Here is a 24,492-nt window from a genome sequence, read left to right on the forward strand (position 1 = left end):
ATTAACTAATCCCTCACACGTTTTAAGAGAAAGTGTTGTTTGAGAAACTACATAGCTCTCTCTTCTGACTCTGGTTCTCAGTGCAGGCAGGGAAATGTTAATAGGTATGGCTATTTTTGGTAATAGTTGCTTAGAACAGTTTCTTCACTACTAAACTGTATGACAATGAGCTAGCCTATTTGTGAGGCCGGGATTTAAAAAAAATAATATGAGGAATTGCAAAGCTAGTTTTCATTCTTGTTAAAAGGAACAGAACAACATAGTGGTATTTTTGGAATGCTGTGTGTAACAGTGGGTCTCTTAATTATACCAATGGTAGTTCCTCCAGGCTAAGGCTTATGTTAACATAGTATGCATAATTGCCACAAAATAGGACAATGACAAATCCAAAAGCCCTGGTTTCTCATTACCACCCTAAGACTGTAAAGGTTGTATTTGTTGGGTAGCCTTGATTCTGAATGTGACCATCTGTTACTCAGTTTCAGTTGCAGTAATCCTACTTCTTCTCATATATGAGAAGGCTACCTGTGAAAGGGAACCGACCGCACATGGAAAGAGGGGTACTGACTGCCGCGTGGGGAGGCCTAGGCTGTGAGCAGAGCGTTTAGGATGACAGCGGATGTTCCCACACTCTCGGGCAATGGTAACAAAAGCTCCGAGAAAGCCTGGGAACATGCAGGTGGAGCCTGGTGCTGCTGTAAAGGCGGTTCACCCAGAGAAGTAACTAGAAAGTGCCCACCACATGGAAACATTGTGAGGGGAGGAAAATGGCTCTAGAGCTGGAGGGTCAGAAGTGACCCTGCTGTGAATAACTACCAGGGCCCTTCCACCACCTCTGTGAGCTTGGCAGTGAGTTAGCATCTAGAAACATTCTGAATTAGAAGGCATTTTGAGGGTGAGGTACTGGAACTTGACTACATCTAGTTTTCATAAAAGAGGAACACTGCTGGACAACAGTATCTCCCCACTCAACTCACATTTAAAAGGTTATGCAAAACAAATCCCCTCCCCCAGCCAGGCATGGTGATGAACACTTGTAACCCCAGTTGCTCAAGAGGCTGAGGCAGGAGGATTCCAAGTTCAAAGCCAGCCTCGGCAACTTATCGAGACCCTAAGCAATAGTGCAAGAACCTGTCTCAAAATAATAAATAAAAAAGTGCTAGTGATGTGGCTCAGTTGTTAAGCACCCACGGGTTCAATTCCTGGTACCAAGAACAACAACAGCAACAAAACAAAACCAAAAATTAAAAAACCCCAAAACTAACAAAACAAGAAACCTCATTCTAAGACAAGGGCTCTCAATCCTTTGCTAATTAGTTACTTAACAGGAGGAATACCTTTTATCCCTCTGTAGAAAGCTTTCAGACTGACTTGGTAAGCTTGCAGACTGGCAGGGAAGGATGACTTTCTGGAAATCTCTTATGTCTATTTTTCCTGTAAGCTCAGAACCATTACAAATAGCAGAAATAGATTTCAAACTGTCAAAGAAAGAGCTGGTGTCCATGACAGAACTGAAACTTCCACATTCTTGAAACACTGCATTCAGGTCAAATCCAGGCAGAGCACACACCAATTTATTTTGAAATGCAACACAGTTCAGTATTTTATGAATACAACTTATTACTACATTAACATTATCAGGTAAAAACAGCTTTCAAATGCATGCATAGAAAGTTTAAGCATAGTCTTTGAACTCCTTATTTCTAAATATACAAAAAATACATTTAAATTATATAATTTTAGTGAATCAAAGACTTATAAAATTACAATTTTGGTTTTCACAACATAGAAAAAATACAAAATGATTATATACCTGGTTGTATAATTTTTTTTTTTACCCAAATTTCAAAGGAGCACTGTATGTTGAATTTGATGTTTTATAATGATTTATCTGAAACTCAGAACTGAAAACAATGCTCAGTTTGGACCACATCGACACCAGCCTTTTATTAGAAACGCATAACCAACACAGCAGGAGAAACAGGAGGGCCCGTTCCTCATATGCCTCTTGGGCTCTGCACCTTCCTTCCCGTCTGAAGCTTCCTTCAGAGGCACATCCTCACTTAGGAGGACAGCGCTTCATTCCCTATGGAGCCTCTGACAGTGGAGGGGACATGTGATCCCAACCCTAGCAAATGGGACACAGCAAGATACAGATCAGCAGCTTGTGTCTGTAAAGCTGCCGTGCACCTCAAAGACTTCTCTGGGCCAGAGGAGGCCCCAGAGGGGGGTCTGCAACAGCAATGGAGGGGGGCACTGGGAAGACGGTGTCTTTGACTATGCACTGAAATGAAACCGCTAAGTCTGACAGAGTATCCCCCAAACATCACCGTCCTTGTTCACACTTCATAAGAAGATGTGACATCTGGTGGGGTTGGATGTGCTCAATTTATAAAAGAACAGCACTTCAAAGGAGAAATTAACTCGTGTTAGGGAGAAAAAGAAAGTTACTGAGAGAGGTCACTGAAGGACACAGCGAAGCGCCTTACTTATCTGCCTAACTATTTGAAATGCTGATGCACAAAACACACACAGGGCTTGAGACCCTTTTTGAAAAGGGAGTTGTTTGCTGCATCCTCATCGCCAAAGTTCAGTTTGATGTAATACCACTGTATGTAACACAATATTTTCCATAAATTATGACAAATGATAATAGACCTGAATGAAACTCCCGTCCTGCAAAGCTGGAAAACCTGTACTTTCCACCCCACGTTCTGCAACTACCCCCAAAACAACTGAAAAAATCTTAACCAAATCCAGTTATGAGCTTGATATAATACCCAGGTTGATGCTATTTTTACAGTAGAAATACATTTTGGAAAAGTAAGAAGAGAGAAAAAGCATTAAAAAAAAAAAATCTTTCCCACATGTACAAGAATGGATCTAATTTCAACACACTCAAAAGTGTTGACTTGAAGCAGAATTTTAATGTTTGATTAAAAAATAATTTATTACACACCTGCCCACATGAGATCTTTAAGCTTTTATGAAAAAAAGCATTTAAAAATTTAGTTTTAAATTATGACATTTTTCTGATATTAACAATTCTATTTTAAGTGACACTTATTCACCTAAACTTTTAAAGATCAACAATTAAAAAAAGAAGAAAAAATGAAGAAGAAAAAAAGCTTCATAAAGATACCATGTTTATAATCTAAGCTGTGTTTACAATCTAATCTTGGGCTTTACATTTTCATTCATAAATGTGACAAACCCTTTCTTAAGTTTTAATGCACGGTTGAACAATTAAATAGCATGAAGCCACAGCACTGTCCACAGGACCAAACTATTCTGTGGATGCTCCAACCCGAGGAGATTATCTGCTTTTAGCTCAGGACTGCCCACGGGGAACATGAGCTGCCTCTGAATTGACAACTTGTTGGGAATTAACACAGGACCATAGTTAGGCAAATTATCTAAACAGAATAGTGAATAAAGCATTTAAAAATAAAATAACAGGATAAAAAGCCATTCCTGAACACTTTTCCAAACTACATTTCCAGAGCAACACCTTCCGTGTGCTTTTAAAAACAGACTCCCTGCTCCTATGTGACGAGATGGGCTTCGAATCCATAAATGAGAACAACTATTGGCAGATACATTACTCAGAGGTGCTCTGCAAACAGTACCGGAACAGGTACTTGTCACTTACTAGCTATTGAGTTTTACCTCTCAGAAAACTCATTTATTAAAATAAGATTGAGGCCGAGCTCAATATAAAGTTAGGTTCTTTACAATATACACATACTTATTAAATTCAAGCACATTTCTTAGTGGCAGGCAGTAATGACTCAATTGAAAACAAACGAAAGGGCTCTAGTGATTTTCTGATTATGGGCACTATCCCAAAGCTTCACAGGCATATACGTTTTATAATTCATTCACTAGATATGAGGAGCTAGGTCCCAGCCATAACTTCAGAGCATTCCAGAGAACAAAGTTTGCCGCTTCAAAAATACAAATAGTTTTCCAGCATGCAGTCAAGCACTTTGAGAAGGGAATGTGAAACACTGCAGACTGCAACTGAACTCCACCGCCAGCTGAGCAGTCAGCCGGTACAACTTCAATGCTCAGACTGTAACTCTCAAGTAGTTAGTGTTACAGACCTTTATTTACCAGATACAGGAAGGACATAGAGGAGATAAAATGCCAAATCTCTTTCTAGCGCCATCATGACTATTGGGATCTTCTGGTTGGAAGAGCATGCTGAAATGGACCGGCCAGGACATTTTATGTAACAGCCTTTTTTTTTCTTTTCTTTTCTTTTTTTCTTTTTTTATAAAATCCCAGGCCCATGTGACACTGGATTTTGGTTTTTGTTTTGTTTTAGTATTTTAAAAATAGTTCTTACTTATATTCTATGAAACGTACTGGGAACTCAAAAAGTCTGCAGCATTTTTTGATCATTGAAAAGTTTGGTTGGGGGGGGTGCAGAAAGCAGGAACTATTCAAATTTCTTGTGTTCTTCAGTATGAGAAAGGATCTTTCTTCTCTGGTGTATCATGTGGAAGTATAACTGGGGAAAAACTGAAAGAAAAGAAGAACTGGTTAGGGAGATCATTTAAGACTGCAAAGACTGCATGCCCTACTTCAAGTGCACAGACGTGTGCTCCTGTCTGATCTCCTCTGACTTTCTGTCCAGCAACCAAGGAAGGTTATGAAGGAGGCAGGGGGAAGGGGAGAAAAACACTGACTTACCTTTTCCTGCTTTAGCCGAGAGGAAGGAAGAATGGTACAGAAGAACGACAGACACTATAGTCACTGCATTAATCGAGATGCCACAGAGCTGCCAAGCACACTTTTTTTTTTTTTTTTTTTTTTTTTTTTTAAATTGTGTTGCTGGGGATGGAACCCAGGGCCTGGGAGCATGCTAGGCAAGTACTCTGCCACTAAGCTGTACCCCCAGGCCTGTCAAATAACATTCTTTACAATCTTTTCTATCCTCTTCACATTTATTCTGATTAATTTCACAACAACTGGGTAAAAAATACTAGTGATTTGAGTTATTCCTATTTCAAAGAGGAGGAATCTAAGCCACAGAGAAGGTAAGCAAATTGCCCAGGGTGTCACAGGAATTCACCAACAGGGTCAGGATCAGGCTCTAGCCTCCTGAACCTGAGTCTAGCCCAGTCTGTTTCAGGGGTTGTGGAGGTGGGATCTCAGAAGCACTTCCTGAGAAAGGCTATTCTTTTAATGTAACGACTGACAATGGGGAGTGGCTATAACATTTGATCTGAATGTAGAAAATGTCCTTATCAAAAGTGAGCCAGATGGGGCTGGGGATATAGCTCAGTTGGTAGAGTGCTTGCCTTGCAAGCACAAGGCCCTGGGTTCAATACCCAGCACCAAAAAAAAAAAAAAGTGAGCCAGAGGGGCTAGGATTGTGGCTCAGTTGATAGAACGCTCGCCTGGAATACGTGAGGCACTGGGTTTGATCCTCAGCACCACATAAAAATAAAATAAAGGTACTGTGTCCACCTACAACTAAAAATATATATTAGAAAAAAAAAAAAAGCAAGTCTGAGCTAGGTACAGTGGCACATGCCTGTAATCCTAGCTACTGAGGAGGCTGAGGCAGAAGATCACAATTCAAGGCCTTATTTCAAATGAGAAAATTTAAAGAGAGGGGCTGGAGATGTAGCTCAATGGTAGAGCATTCTTGGGTTCAATTCCCAGGACTGGGAAGGCTGGGAGTGGGGGAAGAAAGGGAGGGGGAGGGGGGAAAGGGAAGGGGGAGGGGGAAAAGGGAAGGGGGAAGGGAGAAGGGGAGGGGGAGAAAAGAAGTCAGTATCTTAGTTACTAGACCTTCTTCTGTTCCTGGTCATCTCATAGAATATGTGAAAAAAGTACTGGTTTTCAAATGAACAGAGTGGTCTTTTTAGAGACTGTATGGAAATGGCGGGGTGTTGTTAGCATTTAGCATGTGGGTCAGGGATGCAACAGGGAACAGTCCCTAACTAAGACCCACCCACTCCACAGGCCTAGTGTCCCAGGTGTGAAATGCCCGTTGGAGCACCCTGACCTTTTCAGTAACTATAAACTGGGGTTCAGTAACTGAGCAACTCCAGCTGAGATGGCTTTGGTGCTCTTCCTTCCTTCCCCTTGCCAACGGTTTCAGTATCTACTTTTTAGATAGTAACCTATATTCTGGGAGGGAGGTAATTTCTACTACTGCTAACTCTCCCTGGACAGTTTCTTCCTTCTTAAGTGGATTCCAACTTGGCCAAATTTCAAACGATCCTCCCAGAGTACTCCAGGACATCAGTGGGTGTGCCAGGGCTGATGAGCTGCAGGGCAGCCGGGGTGCTGGCAGTGCTGCCATCCACTCCCCTCCCCTCCCTATTCCCAGGCAGGAAGTTATTCAAGAAAAGACAGAACATGCAGATAATTTAACAGTGAGAGGCCTATTTTGGTACAAAAGCCAGAAAACTTGACAAGCTCTATAATCTAAAAACTGCAAGTAAAGATATAATTAAACCATAAAGGATATTAATTGTAATCATTTAAAAATGTGGGTCCAGTCACATTTCTAGATTTCCTTTAGTAGAGGAAATCGCTGTGAGCTGGGCATGCTGCAGAATCCTTCACTGCTCATGTTGGTGATCACAATACTCTGCAAGAGGGTGGCTGCAGCCTCACAGCTAGTTCAGTGTCCAGGGGAGGGGAATGACCTGCAAACCCTTCACTAGGTCCTCAGGGGCACTTACAGTGAGACGATGAATACCTCATTCCCAAAGCAAGGACAGCAGCTGTCTGCAGGTGGCATAGTGGGGGTAGCTGTGGCTCCTTCTTCCTTTTACAACTCCTGAAGCTTCCCTGGGGCCCGAGGGAAAGGAGTGTGTGCAAGAGGCCGGGGACTGGGGTGCTTGGGCTCTCTCTAGCCCTCTACTGGTGATTTCATGGGTGGGCAGAGCTTTGATACCACCTCCACAATACTGTCTGGAAACACATTCAGACATAGAGCCACTACCTTTAACTACATTTGGCTATGCCGAGGACCACTGGAAAATCTCAATCCAGCAACAAGCTACTGAGAATCTATCTTTTGCTCTTCCATTTGGGATGCACAGAAGGGAACAGTTGCTGTGTGTGTGTATGTGCCTGTTTCTGTGTGCTGTGGGCGAGGCATGGTTATGGTTACTAGCAACCTGGAGAATGCCAGCTTCTTGATGTCTCCACCTTGCTCAGTGTTTCTCAACCATTTCACCCATTTCTGTAACCAATTTTTACCAATGTGGGGGCAAAATGTCAACAGGACATCGATATCAGCTGAGTCTGGCACATGCTGTATTGTACTGCAACCGAAGCAGAGCAGGCAGAAGCGCCTTGCCAGGGACTTCAGGGAACACCAGTGCAAGAACACTCCTGGGGCCCAGGCTCCTGGGCCACAATTTGAGGTACATGTGCAAAAATGAATCAGGACCATGCAGGAAAAGTGTTATTGATATAATACATGCACACCATCTACTTCCAATCAGAAAAGATTAAAGAACCATAAGCTGTAGAAAGAAAACCAATTTTGGTAAAGGAAACTGCATGTGAACAGCAACCTTGCTCTGCACTTTCTTCTTAGAGATACAAAGCACTGGAAAGTTAGAAATGTGTAGTTGGCAGGGATGGACTGTACAAACTGGCCTCAATACGTACAACCCAAACTACTGAAAACAGTGAGTGCCAACAGACATGAGTGGGGATCTGCTGCACAAGAGATATCTGGGCTGCCATCTTGTCCCTAAGTGGGAGTCAGGGATTTGGAGGGAATCTTTAAATCTGTATTTGAAATCCACCTTTTTTTCCTGGTCTTTAAGAATTACGTTGCTTTTAAAAAAATTATGTTAGACTTTAACCAAGTCAAGTTTTCTTAACAAAAGGAGGCTGAGACTGGAAAGAGGAAGGGGCTGAGATTGCAGAATTCTGCTTGGGAGGACAGTCTTGCCCTTTTCTCTGAAAGACAGGTAGCCCTGAGGTCTGTGCTCTCTTTCTTCTCTATCTCTCAAGGTCAAGAAGGAAAATTCCTCAGAACTAGCTATGTTTTCCTTCAGGAATCTTATCATCATGGAGGGCTGCCTGTGCCTGACCAGCCTTGTCACTACATCAAGAGGGCATCAATGGGGTTGTGCATGTAGCTTAGTGGTACAGCGCTTGCCTAGCATGTGTGAGGCACTGAGTTTGATTCTCAGTACCACATAAATTAAATAACTAAAACAAAGGTATAAAGAAATACAATAACATTATTAAAAAAGAAAAAAAAAAAAAAAAGAGGGCAGCAGGAAGAGGTAAAAGGCTTGGCAGAGGTTGGCCACGAGGGCACAAAAAAGATTAGCAGGTGTAGACAGATTTAGGCTGGCTGGGAGCTGTTTCTGGAATGAAGGCCTCCTTCTCAGAATGCCTGGACATCTGTCAGGCACCCCTGGGTTTCTGTCAGTGTGGAAGCATGCTGTTATGGGAGTGAGTCTGCAAGACTCTCCCTTCCCTTTCCCAGTTTGCCAACCTGGTACATATCTTCTATTCATTCAAAAGCCATGTTGAACTGAAATAAACCCTGTGGTGCCCACTGGAGTAGCAGTGCTACTCTTGAGTGGTGAAACTGCAGCTGTGCACTGCAGCTCTAGAGACAGGAAAATGAAACTCTAAAGAGAGAGAGAGAAAAGAGAGAAAGTGAAAAACGATGCTCATTTCTATCACTTTAACTCTGAGACCCTTCCATGTTTGTTTTTTTGAGTGAAAATCACCTACCTTTTACATATGAGAGATGGCCTTTAGCTGCATGGTTCTAGCACTAGAGAGGAGGATTTGATAATGAATAAAGACTGGAAAATGAATCATGAAGCAGGATCGTGTCCAAGAATTTCTCCAAGATAAACATTCACATGAAGTCTGGATGTAGGTTTTTTTCTCACAATGCATGAAATGCAATTTTCCACAGAGGAACACAAACATGTTGCCTGTGATTGTTAGGACTATTTGTTCAGAGAATGCTGTGGGCTGAAGAAAAATTCATCCCTGTCTGAACTTAACCTGGGATGCAGAGGAGACTACAGTATCCTTTATAGACTAAGGTAAGATTCAGAGTTACAATGGCTGCAGTAATAGCCAACTGAGAAGAAACATTAGCATTAGATATCCTTGGTGTGCAGGAATCAATCTCAGGATTGACAACTGGACACCAGAACCTTCAGCAGACAGAACTGTCCTCACAGAACCTCAAGCATGACTTTTCCTCTCTGCTACTATGTTCACAGGCACATTTGATTCCTGTATATTTAAATCTACAGCAATACTGTTAAAATAACTGGAAATCATCCTGAAGGAACACTGTGTCCTATTCAGAAGGTTTGGGTTCTCAACAAGAAAATGAGAAATGTAGGAAAGAAATGTTTTTATTTTGTTATTTGTTTCTAGGTTTCCAGTTAACTACCTTAAAATGAAGCAAGACTGCCTATTTTGATACAGTAAATAATGCAAAAATCTTTTCACAATGTTTTTCACATACCATAATAAGCAGTTCTCAAGAGACAGGAAAATAAAATGGAAGTAAGGCCTTTAATAGCTCTTTTGCTTTCTGCTCAGTACTCCCCCTCCCCCGTACGTAGTTAATCTATCCTGGTATTCAGTGTTTCAAACCCACACACTGAGAAGGGCTGCATTTTGGCAGCTGTATTGAGAAGGGTTCATCTTTATTCAATTACTACTAGAGAAAATTCCCTTTGACAGTCAGCATTCAATAAAACCCAAAATGTTCCCAGTAAATTAGATTTACATTTACTTGGATATGCTGCAAAGACAATCAAAGACATTCAACTCTAGTTACTGTAGAGCCAAATTTTAAAATATAAATAAGTATATGCAGAACTATTTACTTACCTGGAATGTAGGAGATCATGACCAGAATCAGGAAGGCATGGTAGTCAAAGGAGAAGTTGTATTTGTTGGGTAAACTGATGGAGTACAGGCCAGCCTGCCTGACAAAGGGCAGAGCTGCATAGATTGTGAGCAGTTCTCCCGACACTCCCATGGGGTACAGAACGATGAAAAGTGTGTACCTAAAGCAAAACAAAATATCTGCAATTGAGGCCAGAAGCCCAAGTTACTAAAAGATATGCTCCTCACCCCTCCAATCGGAACCGGTCTTTTAGCATGCTATTGTTTCTATATTTCCTACCATCTCTATATTCCTACTGTTTCTATATTTAGCTACTGTCTGACTTAGGTTTTACAATTCCACTTTTGAAAAGGGTCAACAGTAAGTATATGTTTCTGAATGTTTTAAAACAAAATGAATGTGTCCAGTCAACCTAGCTAATAAATAATTTTTCAGAACAACTAAGATAATGCCAGATGTAAAGTCAGGGAATTAAGTCAAGCTTCACAGTGAAGGGTTCCGCCCTGTGGGCTAAGGAGTGAGGCTGGGGGATTCAGAGTGGGTTGGGAGGAAGATGTTGCTGTCTAGGAGTTCCTGGAATATACGCCAAGTCTGGTCTGTGAACTGAAAAAAGTAACACATCAAACATGTTTACCACCTTCCAAATGTCTGTACATACTATTGTGGAAAATGAAGTATATGCTAATTTTAACATTAAAAAATGAATAACGGCTTTTGATTAGTATGCAGTTTTTCAATTTAAACACTTCCATAAAAAGGTCATGCAGTGGCACACCCTGTAATTCCAACTACTCAGGAGGCTGGGGCAGAAGAACTGCAAGTTTGAGGCTGGCCTGGGTGACTTAGTGAGAATCTGTCTCAAGATAAAAAATTAAAAGGGCTCATTGGTAAAGTGCCTCTGAGTTCAATCCCTAGCACCAAAAAGAAAAAAAAGAAAAGTTCTCCATTTCAAAAGAATTCAGAAAGTAGTTACCACCCCATGGAACAAACCTCAAAACCATTCTGAGGAATAAGTATTACATATCAGACTTTAAAACACCTTGAATTGTTTGTGGCTTCTAATGACCAATAGATTCCAAACTTCCAGGTGTAAAAACTATGCTGAAAAATCTAAGGATGAAGGGAAGGCATTACCCACTGCCAACTTAGCTCACTAAGGAGAATATAGGAAAAGGAAGAATATTCTATAGGTCATGAAGAAAAATGGGCAAGAGAATATTTCTCCAGGTGTTGTGGTTCACGCCTATAATCCCAGTGGCTCAGGAGGCTGAGACAGGATTTTGAGTTCAAAGTCAGCCTGAGCAACTTACAGACAGACTCTAAGCAACTTAGCAAGACCCTGTGTCAAAATGAAATATAAAAAGGGCTGGGGATGTGGCTCTGTGGCTCTGTGGTTAGGTACTCCTGGGTTCAATCCCTGGTACCAGAAATATAAAATAAAATAAAAAATAAAAAAAAAAAATGAGAGAAAAAGAAAGAGAAAGAGAGAGAGAGAGAGAGAGAGAGAGAGAGAGAGAGAGAGAGAGAGAGAGAGAGAGAGAGAGAGAATCTTTCCCCAGTAGTAACATCAGGGGTTGGTCTACAACATCTGCAGCCCAGTGGTCAGCTTTCCTAATGGCTGTGTAGGCTGATTAGTAGCTACTGTGTTTCCCATTTTTCCTCTTTCCTAAAAAACATGTTTATTGCAAAAGATAATACAAATAAAGGAGTTCTCATACCTGAAATGTTGGAAAGAACTGGATTATGTCTCTAATTCAATCACTGAGCTCATACATTGTCTAGTAGCCACTGTTTTTCCTCTGTGAAAAGAATAATTTTGGCTCCAAGTACAATTTGGATCCTTCAGCTTTGTGACACCCGCTATCCCCCTGTCTTTTTCCAACTTTTTCCAACTCAGAAAACTGCTTACAACTGTCTTGTGGATTAGTTAAGATAAACAGATGAACTGTCAGCTTTTTGTCTGCATCATAATGAATATTAACTGTAAAAAAAATTGAAGCAAAATAAAACTGATAAGCTAATACTATCATGTAATGTTTGTTATTCACTGAAAATTAATTTAAGAGTCCTAGTTTCTTGGCAAAATTGAGACTGGGAGAATTAATTGGACATGGCCCAAAAAACCCCATAATGGTAGATGTTCATCAACAAAACAACAAAATTTGATAGAGCAACAATGAAAAACAAAAACAAAAACAAGTTATTTTCCAACTCTACTGAGCAATTCAACTGAAAAGAATTGATCCCAATAAAGATGACTTACGGTCAAATGTAAAGACTCCAGGACAGTGCTTCTATGAATCAAAGTCAAGACCCTTATCCTGGTAAAATGCACAGCCTAGATTTATTCCTGACCTCTGTCTCACACAATTTTATTTTTAGAAACTTGGAGGCAATATTTATGCAATAAAGGGCGAATGTGGGATGGATAATTTCAAAAGTTGTCTTCCCTGCATGTACTTTTTTACCTGGCCCATTTGATGAGGTAAGGCAGATGGTTTAATAGACTGAACGTATAAAAGGAGTAACGGATAATTTCCGTGATTGTCCAGGCAATAACAAACAGGAGGACGCTGTCTTCACTCTGAACCTGAAGGAAAGGGAAACAAGTGAAAGTGAATACAAGCATTAGGGTCAGAGCATTCACCATGAGCAGGGCTGGGGGGCTGGGGCCAGCTGACAGCCAGTGGTCTCTGCCCTCAGTGGCCCTGGCCAACATAGAAAGGGCTTGCCAAGTGAAGGCACGTGTGCCTGTGACAGTCACTGTATGGAGCCAGCTGATAAGGAACTCAGTTCATCAACAAGTGAGAGGCACAGGGAAGGAAAGGGATGAGCCGTGGTTCCCTCCGCTAGCCAATGCAGGCGCAGTGAACTGATGCAGTGGGACTCAGAAGTAGTTAGACAGGGAAGGTTGGGGCAAACTGGCAAAAAGCTTGGGATCATCACCAAGAATTTTAATGTGATTTGTGTAACAACTGGGAATCCAAGGACATTTCAAAGAAGGGGAATGTAATAATTAGAGCAGAGCTAAAGATGAGGCTCAGTCACTGAGGTGAATGAACTTGGAGGAGGAGAAGCTGCAGATACTGGCACACTGGAGGCTTCTTCCTGAGATGAGGCCTGGCTTAACTCCCTCAAGATTACAGAGGCTTCATGATCACATCTACAGCCAGAACTATGCCACTGCCAGCCTCCTCTGAGGTTGTTTTTTAAGCTGAAAAAACAATAATTAAAAAAAAAAAATGCACCTTAGGGGTTTCACAAGAGATATTCCCTTGCATGAGAATTTATAGTTGTGGCATTAACTTCTAGTACCTCCCCACCCCATCCTAGTTGGGATTATAATGATCGTTTGTACTTGAAAATCAATAGTAAGAAACAACCTTGCGTGGCAATTCACTTTGGTTCCCAGGTATCCTAAGCAGTCCACGAACTGAATGAGAATAAGAATGCCTACATGGTAAACTGAACAACTCTCCCAAGATGGATTTTCTCTGCCTTACCATGAACACCTAACATGGCAAAAGCAAGGCAGTCCAGCCTTAACTTTTGCTTCTTTCCATCTGCAGTGTTAATGATTGTTAGCACTTATATTCTTTCTCAGAAAGTGTACATGGAGCGATCCACCTACACAATGAAATAAGTAGTCATTTACATAGCTATTAACTAAATTGCTCTGACAAAGAATTTCATAAATGCACAGTTACTATTCTCTAAAAATATTAAGAATTTTATACTGTCAAGAGCAAGAGTGCTTTTTGTTTTCCTGGTGCTTTTCATTTAGCCAAAGTCAAGCAAAAGCTAAACAACTTTAAAGCTCTCATGTTGAGATTTCTCAGTCTGTCCACAAACCCGTGCTCAAAAATCTGTCCATATTAACCCAGAAATCTGGAGCACAAGGCATTCTGTGTGTGTATTCTGTAGTCCTCCTCATTTGAAGGTGATATTTTTATAGGAATGACTGAAGCCTTGCCTAAAGGCCTCTGGGATGCAACAAGAAGTTCCACCAGGAGTTTGTACTATAAGCCATCTTGAAAGTATGGGGTATGTTTTATCTATCTTTTATTTTCCGAAAGCACTTCATGCTTCTCACAAGTAGGAGGTCAATAAATATTTGTGGAGCAGAGGAGCACAAATCAGGTCACTACAAGGCTCAGTTCCCTTCTTCTTGGTGCCTGATAATAATTTCCTTGTAGTCTTAGTGACCTTAAAGTAGACAGGTAATAAACATATAAAGCCCCTCGTACTCCCACTGTGACCCAGCCTAGAGCTTGGGTATAACTTAGGACCTGATCTTCACTGATGAACTTGGGGCAATTTTCATTTCACCCGAGTCTGCTCTCTGAGCACAGCTGTGAAGACCCTGTCCCAAGTCTTTTAAAAAGGCTGTGGATGAGGAGAATGGCCATTTTATGCAATAATGACTTCAGATCAATAAGAAATACATCACTGTTATCATGAGGGAACTTGGATAAAGCCAATTATATCTGATTTGCAGATAATTATCTAATAACATAAAACAGGAGCAAAATGTGATGAATGAGTTATAAACAGTGAGACTCAAACTGATAGTTGAACACTCACTTTTACAGCAACATTGTTCACAACAGTCAAAAGCTAGAAGCAATACAAGTAGCCAGTGATGGATGCAAGGATAAACAAAATGTAACATACTGATACACAATGGAATATTATTCAGTCTTGTAAAGAAAATTCATACACATGCTACAACATAGATGAACCTTGAAGATTATGCTCAGTGAAATACGCCATTCACAAAAGGACAAACACTATATGATTCCACTCACATGTAGTACCTAGAGTAGTCAAATTCAGAGACAGAAAGCAGAGACAGAAGGCTGCCAGGAGCTAGGGTGGGGGAAAATAGGAAATTATTGTTTAATTGGTATGGAGCTCCAGTTTGAGAAAATGAAGAAAGTTTTGGAGATGGATGGCAGTTACAACAATGGGAATGCACCCAACACACCTGAACCACATACCTGGAAGTGGTTAAAATGGAACATTTCATATTGTGTTTATTCTACCACGATAAATATTTTTTTAAAACAGTAAAATACAATTTAACAGGGCTAAATGTAAAGTTATATATGATTTCACAACAACAAAATGACTCCAAGCAGAATGGAGAAGATCTTGGCTTATGAAACCAAGAGATCTGAAGTTTTTGGTGGCGCCATCAGCTTGACAGGAGCCAACAGGGTATGATGGGGCTGTTAAACCAGCAAGCAAACAAGCAGTGTTCCACCCCAGTGAAACTGTAGTCCCCTCCCAACTGCATTCTAAACAGATTAGACTTCACCTAGGGGATCACAGTCTTTTGTAAAACTCCTTGAACTAGTAGAGCTCACCCTGGAAAAGGGAAGAGATGTACTTTATAATACGTAAAAGGATACCATGGACCTTAGACTAATGGATAAAATCAACAGGGGGTGAAGTGCCTAGATCAAAATGAAAACCTATAAAATGAACCAGCTGACTAATAACAGAGTTGGATGGTAGGCTGTGGGCTTCCAGCTACTATTCCTTGGAAAGGAAAATACATATAACCTGTACATGAAAAAGGCATGGAATTCTGCTGATGAGCTCCAAGAGCTGAAATTTTTTTAGATGAGGGGAAAAAATGAGTAGAGACTTTAGTAGTACTTATTAAAAATAATTTACTTTTAGCAAAACTCTTATCTCAAAATTAAAAGCTAAAGGGCTGGGAGTGTAACTCAGTGGTAGAATGCCCTGGGTTCAATACCCATACTGTGAGGGGTGGGGAGATAAAGTTGCCTTTATCAAAGAAGGCAGAGGCCAGGTGTGATGGTATACACCTGTAGTACCAGCTACTCATGATGCTGAGGCAAGAGGATCATTTGGATCTTTAATTTTAAGATTGGGCAATATAGAAAGACCCCATCTCAACAAACAGACAAACAAACAAACAGGAGAGGAGAGAATAACTGAAAAGATCTACTGACTGCTGAATGGGCAGGATGGGAATATTTTCCTGGCTACTTATTTTTCTCTCTTGATGGTAAGGACTGCAAGGGTTCATGTCTCATCACTTAGTTTCCTCAGTCCCAACACAGGGATGTACAGAATTAAGGCCCCTTAATTTGGATAACAACTTGTGTTTTTCTCTATAAAAGCCAGAGTTGAGATTATATATACACACACATATACACAGACACAAATAAAAATATGTACAGATACACACTTTATCATAGTACTGGGGATTGAATCCGGGGGCACTTAAACACTGAGCCATGTCCGCAGCCCTTTCTTGTATTTCCTTAGAGACAGGGTCTTGCTGAGTTGCTTAGGGACTCACTAAGTTGCTGAGGCTGGCTTTGAACTCATGATTCTCCTGCCTCAGCTTCCTGAACCACTGGAATTATAGGTGTGCACCACCGCACCTGGTGAGTTGAGAATATTTTAACAAGTGGGAACTTCCTATCTATTAAAGGTCAGTGATTGCATGAAAAACAAACAACTGACAGCTTCACAGAAATTTTTAAAAGCTAGTTTAGCTTAGGAGGGTTTTGAGAGGCAAAGTTCATATAGAAACTAGAAACATATAATTTTATTAATTACCAAGAATAACTGGTTTAATATGTTTGAACAAAGATTTGCATGCAGATTTTATAGCGGTATTATTAGTTGTAATAGTTGAAAAGGAAAAACAACCCAAATGTTTATCAAATTGGTGAAAGGATAGGCGAAATGTGATACATATCCACACAATGGAATATTATTCAGCAACAGAGTGAAGAAATATCGATACATGCTCAATAAAGATGAGCCTCAAACACATGCCCAGAGAGGCAAATGCAGATGATCCCATATTATAAATTTCATTTATTCGAAATGTCAAGTCCAGAAAAGACAAAGTAGAACAGTGTTGCCAGGGGCTGGGAGTGGGAATTAACTATAAAAGGGCACAGGGATCATACTGTGGTGATGGAGTGGTCTAAAGCTAGATTGTGGTAATGGCTGCACAATTTGATAGATTTACTAAAAAGCAATGAATTGTATGCTTAAAATGGGTGAATTTAAAAAATTATAGTTCCATAAAACTGTTCAAAAAAAGAATACAAGGTTTGCTTTAAATATATAATATTGCCTTTTAAGGATAAAAGGGACATTTAGGGCAAAGGAGGAGAAGGGAAATAATGGAGATTTATCAAGGCAAAGGAGAAGAGGGAGGTTACTGAACAGTGGGTTTAGGATGTGTTGTCAAAAGTCTTTAGGCCATGTTTGGAGCTGCACGTTTACAGTGATCAGCACAAACTGGGGTGTGCAAGGGCAGGCCTTGTTACAGGGTCAGCGCTGCCTGGTGCAGTGTGCCGAGCACTGGATACTCCATGCCACAGAGGCGGGTTCCCACCCCCTGCTCTGAATCGAGGAAGGAGGTGGTGCGGTGTAGGCGGCTTGTGTGATTTAGCCAAGGGAGTTTACATAGAAATTCAAGCTGGAGAAACAAATGGGCACAGGAGAAAAACCTTTACACACAAATAGCATCATATGTTTGACTTTAAAAGGCACTGGTAGTATCAGTACATGAAAAGCTGTCACTTTTGTTACATTCAAAGAAAAACAGATGGTGTACATAAGAAAACTGCTATTGTAGAAGCCCTATTCTTCCTAGCACGTTGGAACCTGCTGCTTACCATTCTGGTTATTTCAAAGATCTCCCCTGACCAAGCCTTATGGTAAGCATTCTCTTTCCACATCTTAATATTCCTTTCACTAGGAAGAGAAGAGAAGGAGAGGGGGAGGGGAGAGAGGAAAGGAGGGATGAGAAGAGAGAAAATGAAAATGTGGCAAAAACTGAGATAGTGGAACTAGAGACTGTGCTTGGCATAACTGTGCAGAGCATATCTTAGTCTGTGCCAAAACAAAATTCCCTAGACATGGTGGATGAAACAATGGAAATCCATTCTCTCATATTTCTGGAGGCTGGAAATCTGGACTGGGGGGGCAGCATGGTTGGTTTCTGGTGAGGACTCTCTTCCTGGCTTGCAGACAGCTGCCTTCCCAATGTGCCCTCACATGAGGAGTAGGGTTATGAGTTCTGGTATCCCTGTAAGGTCATCCCTCATGACCTCAGCTAAGCTCAACTATCTCCCAAAGGACCTATCTCCAAATGCCGACTCCTTGGGAGTAGGGTTTCAACACATGTATTTGCTGGGTGTATGGGTGTGGAGGGCACTACAATCTACAGCAATTGACAAATTAGACATCTAATTGCTGTCAATCTACAGCAATGTTCCAGACCAGGTGTTGGCAATCTTTTCTTCTAAAGGGCTCTAGATCATAAATACTTTGGGTTGTGTACTACATGCAGACTTTATCACTTATTCATCTTTATTGTTTTTTTACAATCTTTAGAAATGAAAAAAGAGTTACAAATTGCAGGCTTGATTTGGCCCATAGGTGAACCATTCTAGGTTCACTTGACCACCCAACTCTTCCCTTCCTGTGACCTCTTTACCATACAAATGTCCTTCTTTAGCCTTCCTTTGGTGGACTCTGTGTGTGAGAAGAAGAGGGGGAGTCAATACACAGTAATGTGTGCTCTCACTCTTTGTTTTAAAGGTACTAGGGGTTGAACCCAGAGCCTCGCACCGGTCAGGCCCACCACTGAGCTACCTCCCCAATCCCAGTAACCCTACTCCTGATTTTGGATACATTTTTAGAATTGTGCCTTTAGGTGATTTCATCGTCATGATAACATCAGAGTATATTCACACAAACCTAAGTGATGTAGCATACTGCAACCCAGTATACAGAACTGCATGTGACACTTTTCTAAGACTGGTAGCATGGATCTCTTTACACCAGCATCACCAACACGTGAGCCACATGTGCTACAATGTGATGATAGGTCCTAGGCAATAGCGGCATTTCAGTTCCACTGTAATCTTATGGGACTGACGGATGTAGGTAGGATCACTGTCGACTGAAACGTTATGTGGTGCATGACTCTACAGCCAATGGATACCTTGGAAAAAGGAAGTACCTTGTAAGAATATGTATAGGCAGGTTTTTCATGTTACATCTTGAAAACCTCAGTAATTTATTTGTGTGTGAGAGTTAAAATATACATAGCATAAAATTTACCATTTTTAAGTGCATGATTCATTGGTATTAAGTATATTCACCACACCGTGCAACCATCACCACTATCTATTTCTAGAATCATTTTATCATCTAATACAGAAACTCTGTACCCCTGAACGAACAACTCCCCTTTGCATCTTTACCTCACTCCAACCTGTATTTTACTTTCTAAAAGAATGTTTTCACTCACAGTACCTTGAATTAGTGGAACCATCCAGTATGTGTCCTTCTGTCAGGCTTATTTCATCTGGCAGTGTTTTTGAGGTTCATCCATGTTATAGCATGCATCAGAGTTTATTTCTTTTTCAGACTGAATAATATTTCATTGCGTACAACCCCATTTTGCTTATCAATTCAACTGTTGATGAACATTTGGATTCTTTCCACCTTTTTGGCTTATTAGTCAGCCTTTTGTTGCTGTGACCAAAATACCTGACAGGAACTTAGAAGAGGAAAAGTTTATTTTGACTCAGTTTCAGAGGTTTACTGAGTCCACTGCTCTGGACCCAAGGTGAGGCAGAACATTGTGGTGGGAGGGTGTGGTAGAGGGAAGCTGCTTGGGACACAGTGATGGGGAAGCAGAGAGAGGAGAGGGGAAAGGGCCTCAGGGAAGATGGATTCCTTTGAGGCAGGTCCCCAGTGACGCGCCTCCTCTAGTCAGGCTTTCGCTGTCTACAGTTACCACCCCATTAGTGCATTCAAACTAGTTAGGTTACAGTTTTCATAATCCAATCATCTTACCTCTGAATATTCCTGCATTAACAGAGGAGCTTTTGGGAGATACCTCATATCCAAACCATGACATGACTGTTATGAACAATGCTGCTATGAACACTGGTGTATCATATGAGTGGCTTCTGTGAATTCTTCTGAGTATATATTTAGGAGTGGAATTGCTAAATAATATGGTAATTCTATGTTTAGCTTTTTGAGGAACTGTTTTCTATGATGGCTACACCATTTTGCATTTCTACAAAGAATGTACAAGAGTTCCAATTTCTCCACTGGTTATTTGCTTTGCTCTGCTTTGTTTACACAACAATCATCCCAATGAATGTACAATGGTACCTTATTTTGGTTTTGATTTGTACCTTCCTAATGACTAGTGACACTGAGCATCTTCTCATGTATTTATTGGCCATCTGTATATCTTTTTTGAAAAAATAAGTAACTATTCAAGCTCTTTACCTATTTATAACACTTTTTGGCTCTTATTAAAAATCATGGAGAAAACGACAATAAAAAATTATCATACCCAATAAGTTACTGAGCTCTTACTATATATAGCCAAGCACTTTTCTTCCCACACATATTACCACATGAATCCCCATTTGACAGGTGAGGAGAGTGAGGCTTGCAGAATCAGAACCCTATGCCCCTAAACCTTGAATAGTTCTGACATCTTCTTGTGTTTCAGGCCACACACAAACACTGCCCGCCCCCATAACACCTGCTGTGTAAGAAGAAAAACTCTTCTGAAGTTGGGAGCATTTGGAAGGAACCCTATACAAGAGGGGCCTGGAGAACAAATATGAAAATGTGATGGTCATCTCTTGTCATGAAAGCCACTGGTTCTCCAATAACACAGGCCCCCTCTAAAGGGGAACACAGAATGATATCTAGACACTATGGCAACTGGGTAGAAGAGGCTTCCTGAGGATGACTGAGTAAAGTATGAAAAATTACAGGTCCCTAGTATCCAGAGGTATTTTTATTTTTGTCTGTGAAATGATTTCTTATAAATCAAATGACCCAAGGCAGAATCCAATAATTCAACATAAGAAACAAATGCTAATGAATTCCCTAAAGTTAATGTGAATCTTCTTCCCTGAACCTTGCTTTGCTAATAATCTTCGCTTGTTTGCTTTAGCCCTTTTTACTTCCTGAATTTAACTTACTGTCAAGACTTGCCAAAATATATCTCATACGTTTCTTTTCTATCTCTGTTATGAAGTAGTTAAAACACAAAATATGATTTTAATTTAAAACAGAAATAAACTCATAAACACAAAGAAATGCCTTATTAGGTGAGCTTCGTTCTAGAGAAGGGCTCACCCCAACACCTCAGATCTGGATGCCTCTGGGCAGGTACTCAGATTCACCTAAGATTCCTCCTTTCTCCTCTTCCATATGGTGGAGTCAGTATGGCAGTGAAAACTTGAGGTGACGACAGTCTCACATAGGTATGAACCTGAGCCCTGGCAGTTGAGGATGGGGTGGTAAAGGAAAGACAGAGGTGATGGGTGGAAGAGATGGCTCGTGTGGTTGGGAAATCAGGTACAGGGAATAAACTAGCCAGGCAAATAAATTGATATATTAAGGAACAAGGGCTTCTTGATGTTGGAGAAAATATTTACAAATATGGAAGAGAGAATGCTAGAACATTGAAGTATTAGACTGTAACTGGAGGGATCACTATGAACTCAATTTACGTATGAATGTAATATAGCTATGTACTTTCAGATGCATATGTACATTTTGTCAGTACATAGGTGTAAGTATGTATACATATATACATAGAGGTATGCCCTAGCTTCCTCTGCTGAAATGGCCTAGAAGCAATGACATCTTAGTACCAGCGAGCACCTCTACTACATAGACCTTGGTTTCTAAGCAGCTTCTTTCATTAAAAGGAACCAGGGCTACTTGACAAAGTGGTTGATTCCAGGGCTGGGGCAGGAAAAGTACAAAATGAGCCTGGAGATCTTTTTATTGCAGGAAGTAAGAAAACACTCAGTGGATGATGGAGGTAAGTGGGAAGAACAAGGAGAAACAGCTCCCACTGGCTAAATTACAGACAATTTTGACATTTACATCAATTTAGACTAATGAAGCCTATGGAAATTCATTAGTCTGAATTGACATAAATAAAATAAATGAGAGAAAGGGAAAGTTATTCTTACAGTAGAAGGTCAACTAATGTGAGTGAAAGAAATGATAGAAACGGACAATCACCATTTGGTAACCATCACGAAAATAGGTTGATACAGGCAGGAGTCATTCTCACAAAATACTAATCAATACAAAGAAATGGCAAACTGAAGGTGAAGAAAGTTGGCAGACACTCCCCAGGAGTAGGTGACTGAGGTCAACAATACCAAGGGGTTGGATGGGTAGTCATGGCCCACCTCCTGAGAAGAGCATGCTGCCAACTCTGTGGTCTTCCCGTCACGAATGCATAGTTGGAACTAGTTATGAGGAAACATTGGATGTGCCCAGGTGAGGGTGACCCTACAAAATGTATTCTTTAAAATTCTCAAGAATGTGAAGGAGGAGCTCTTCCAGACTGAGATGCCAGAAGAGGCCTGATGAGGAAATGTAAAACGCAGGGCAGGGATACCACAGCACCACATGATTCCTTCTCCTGTGGATCCCTGTATTTACTATAGCACAAAAGATCAGAATATTGAATATCTGTCATTACAAAAAGGAAAACAAGACATTGTTTGGAAAGTAAGTGAAATTTGAATGGGTCCCATGGGCTGAGTGGCAGTGTTGCGCCAAGGTTGATTTTGTGATTTGGAGGGTCACATGTAATTGACAAGTGCCTGAAACCCATGCTTATGTATTTAGGGGGATAGGAAACCAATAGAGTGGCCCTCGAGGTTCACAAAAAGACAACATAAGAGAGTAGGCAATGAAATAAATGACAAAAAATGCTAATAATCGGAGAACCTGAGTGAAGGGAATACGGTAGCTCTTTATATTGTTCTGGCAACTTTTCTGGAAGTTTGAAGTTATTTCCAAACAAATGATCTTTTAAAAATCACCTAAATTTAAAGCACCACTCTGGAGACAATGTTAGAAGCAAAAGAAAACAAATAAAAACTTATCTGATTGCTACACATATTGTTTCAGAGTATGCTAGAAGAGGAGGTTATACAATCTTAACAAAGATAAGGACATTTACAAAAAAATAAGGACACATTAACAGAGAGTAATGGAAGAAGGACTAAGATTTAAAGCTGATTCTCAATTTGTATCAGCATTACTACTGTCTTAGGCCATAAATATTTCAAGGGCTGGGCCACAAACTTGCTTTGAAGAAGGGCTAGCTTACCTAAAACACAAAATCAAATTCTTAATAAATGCTTTAGATTAGGATAATAATGATGATTAAGATAATGATAGCTCCCATTAGCAGGGCTAATTATTCCTTAAGTAGAATAAAAGTATGCGTAAATTTTCATCAGCCACTGTGAAACTATTTTAATAAGCATAAAGAACATATTCATTTCTATGTGAAATATCAATTATATCTGTTATAAACCTCAGGACAAAGAGAAAAGACTTCAAAACAGTTGTATGGAAATTTGTCACTAAATGTTTTTGAAAAGATTATGTTACATTATAGCCAACATGTAGGAAACAGTTATTGAGCACTTACTAAGGGCCAGGCATTGTTCTGTTTTGTATGTGTCAATTCCCAGAAACCTCTAGCCCACGCCACGAAGGATGGCAGCTGGGCAACTGAGGGGAATGAGGGGTCGCAGCACTGTGCGCTCCCTGGCCTTCTCGGTTATCCCACTCTGGTATTTACCGTCAGCCTGATTTTGTTTGGCTCGTGTGAGGCTGGAAGCCCTGTGAGGGCAGCAGCCAGGTTGTTCCTTTCTCATGTATCGGTTGGCACAGAAGACGCTCAGTATTTGTTGAATAAAGAAGGAACAGATGGCATCCCATCTGCTGTCTGAGCCTACCCGTTCTCTGACGTGGTCAGAACAGTCGGATAGGGAGAGCAGCTCTCCAGTGAGAGCAAAGCCCAGGGTCCCCAGAGTTGGTACCGAGTTGGTCAGCTGAGAGGCTGGGATGGAAAACACAGATTCTAAGGACAATTTTGGTCCTTTCTCTAACTTGATAAAGTCTTTTTAAAGAAAAATGTAACCAATTTAGTCAACTATTTCAAAGGGAATTTTTTTCATGATAAAAAAGATATTGCATTGTAATAAATATTGACATGGTGGTTTTATAAAGATATTTGGATTAGTATTTGTTTTTTTACATGACAATTTCATGTATAAAATGTCCTTCATGGTTTCATTTGTTTATTATTCAATCTGCAATAGGGTACATGGTGAACAAACCAGAAAATACTATTCCTTTCCTTTTTTATGGAAAATGTGGGTTATATAATGAAAATATTAATATTCATCCTCTTTAAAGGAGGAAAAATGTGCAACTATCTACGAAGATTTTTTTTTTTCACCTTCAGTGACAAAGGAAACTGGTTAAAAAATCTTACCACCACAACACAATTGAAGGACTATTTTTTGATGTGGATGATGGCCTTGCCTCCTAAACAACTCTTGGTCATGAAATCAATGTTTCTGAACATGCAATAGGAAAAATGTAAGCATGCAGTCAACAAGCAATGCATGATTGGTTCTGCATTTACAACAAAGCCAGACATGCAAAACTGAATGCTAAAATAGTTCCCATTAGTCAAACTCTAAATGCTCATTATGTGTTCAGCTCATTTTCTG

At 40.4% G+C, this 24,492-nt stretch overlaps 1 protein-coding gene across 1 annotated transcript in view; it reads right to left on the minus strand.

Moving 5' to 3' along the window:
• Positions 1–1,541: 1,541 nt before the first annotated feature.
• The window catches only part of HACD2 (3-hydroxyacyl-CoA dehydratase 2), a 95,570-nt gene continuing 72,619 nt past the window's right edge, over positions 1,542–24,492 (minus strand). Inside the window, exons 5-7 of the mRNA XM_079155355.1 lie at positions 12,352–12,473; positions 9,865–10,043; positions 1,542–4,527 (exon numbers count right to left, since the gene is read on the minus strand). Coding sequence (XP_079011481.1) covers positions 4,445–4,527; positions 9,865–10,043; positions 12,352–12,473 — 384 coding nt within the window. The 3' untranslated portion in view covers positions 1,542–4,444. The remainder of the gene's footprint in view (positions 4,528–9,864; positions 10,044–12,351; positions 12,474–24,492) is intronic.

Source organism: Sciurus vulgaris, assembly GCF_902686455.1.
Source record: "Sciurus vulgaris genome assembly, chromosome: 10".
Taxonomy (NCBI): domain Eukaryota; kingdom Metazoa; phylum Chordata; class Mammalia; order Rodentia; family Sciuridae; genus Sciurus; species Sciurus vulgaris.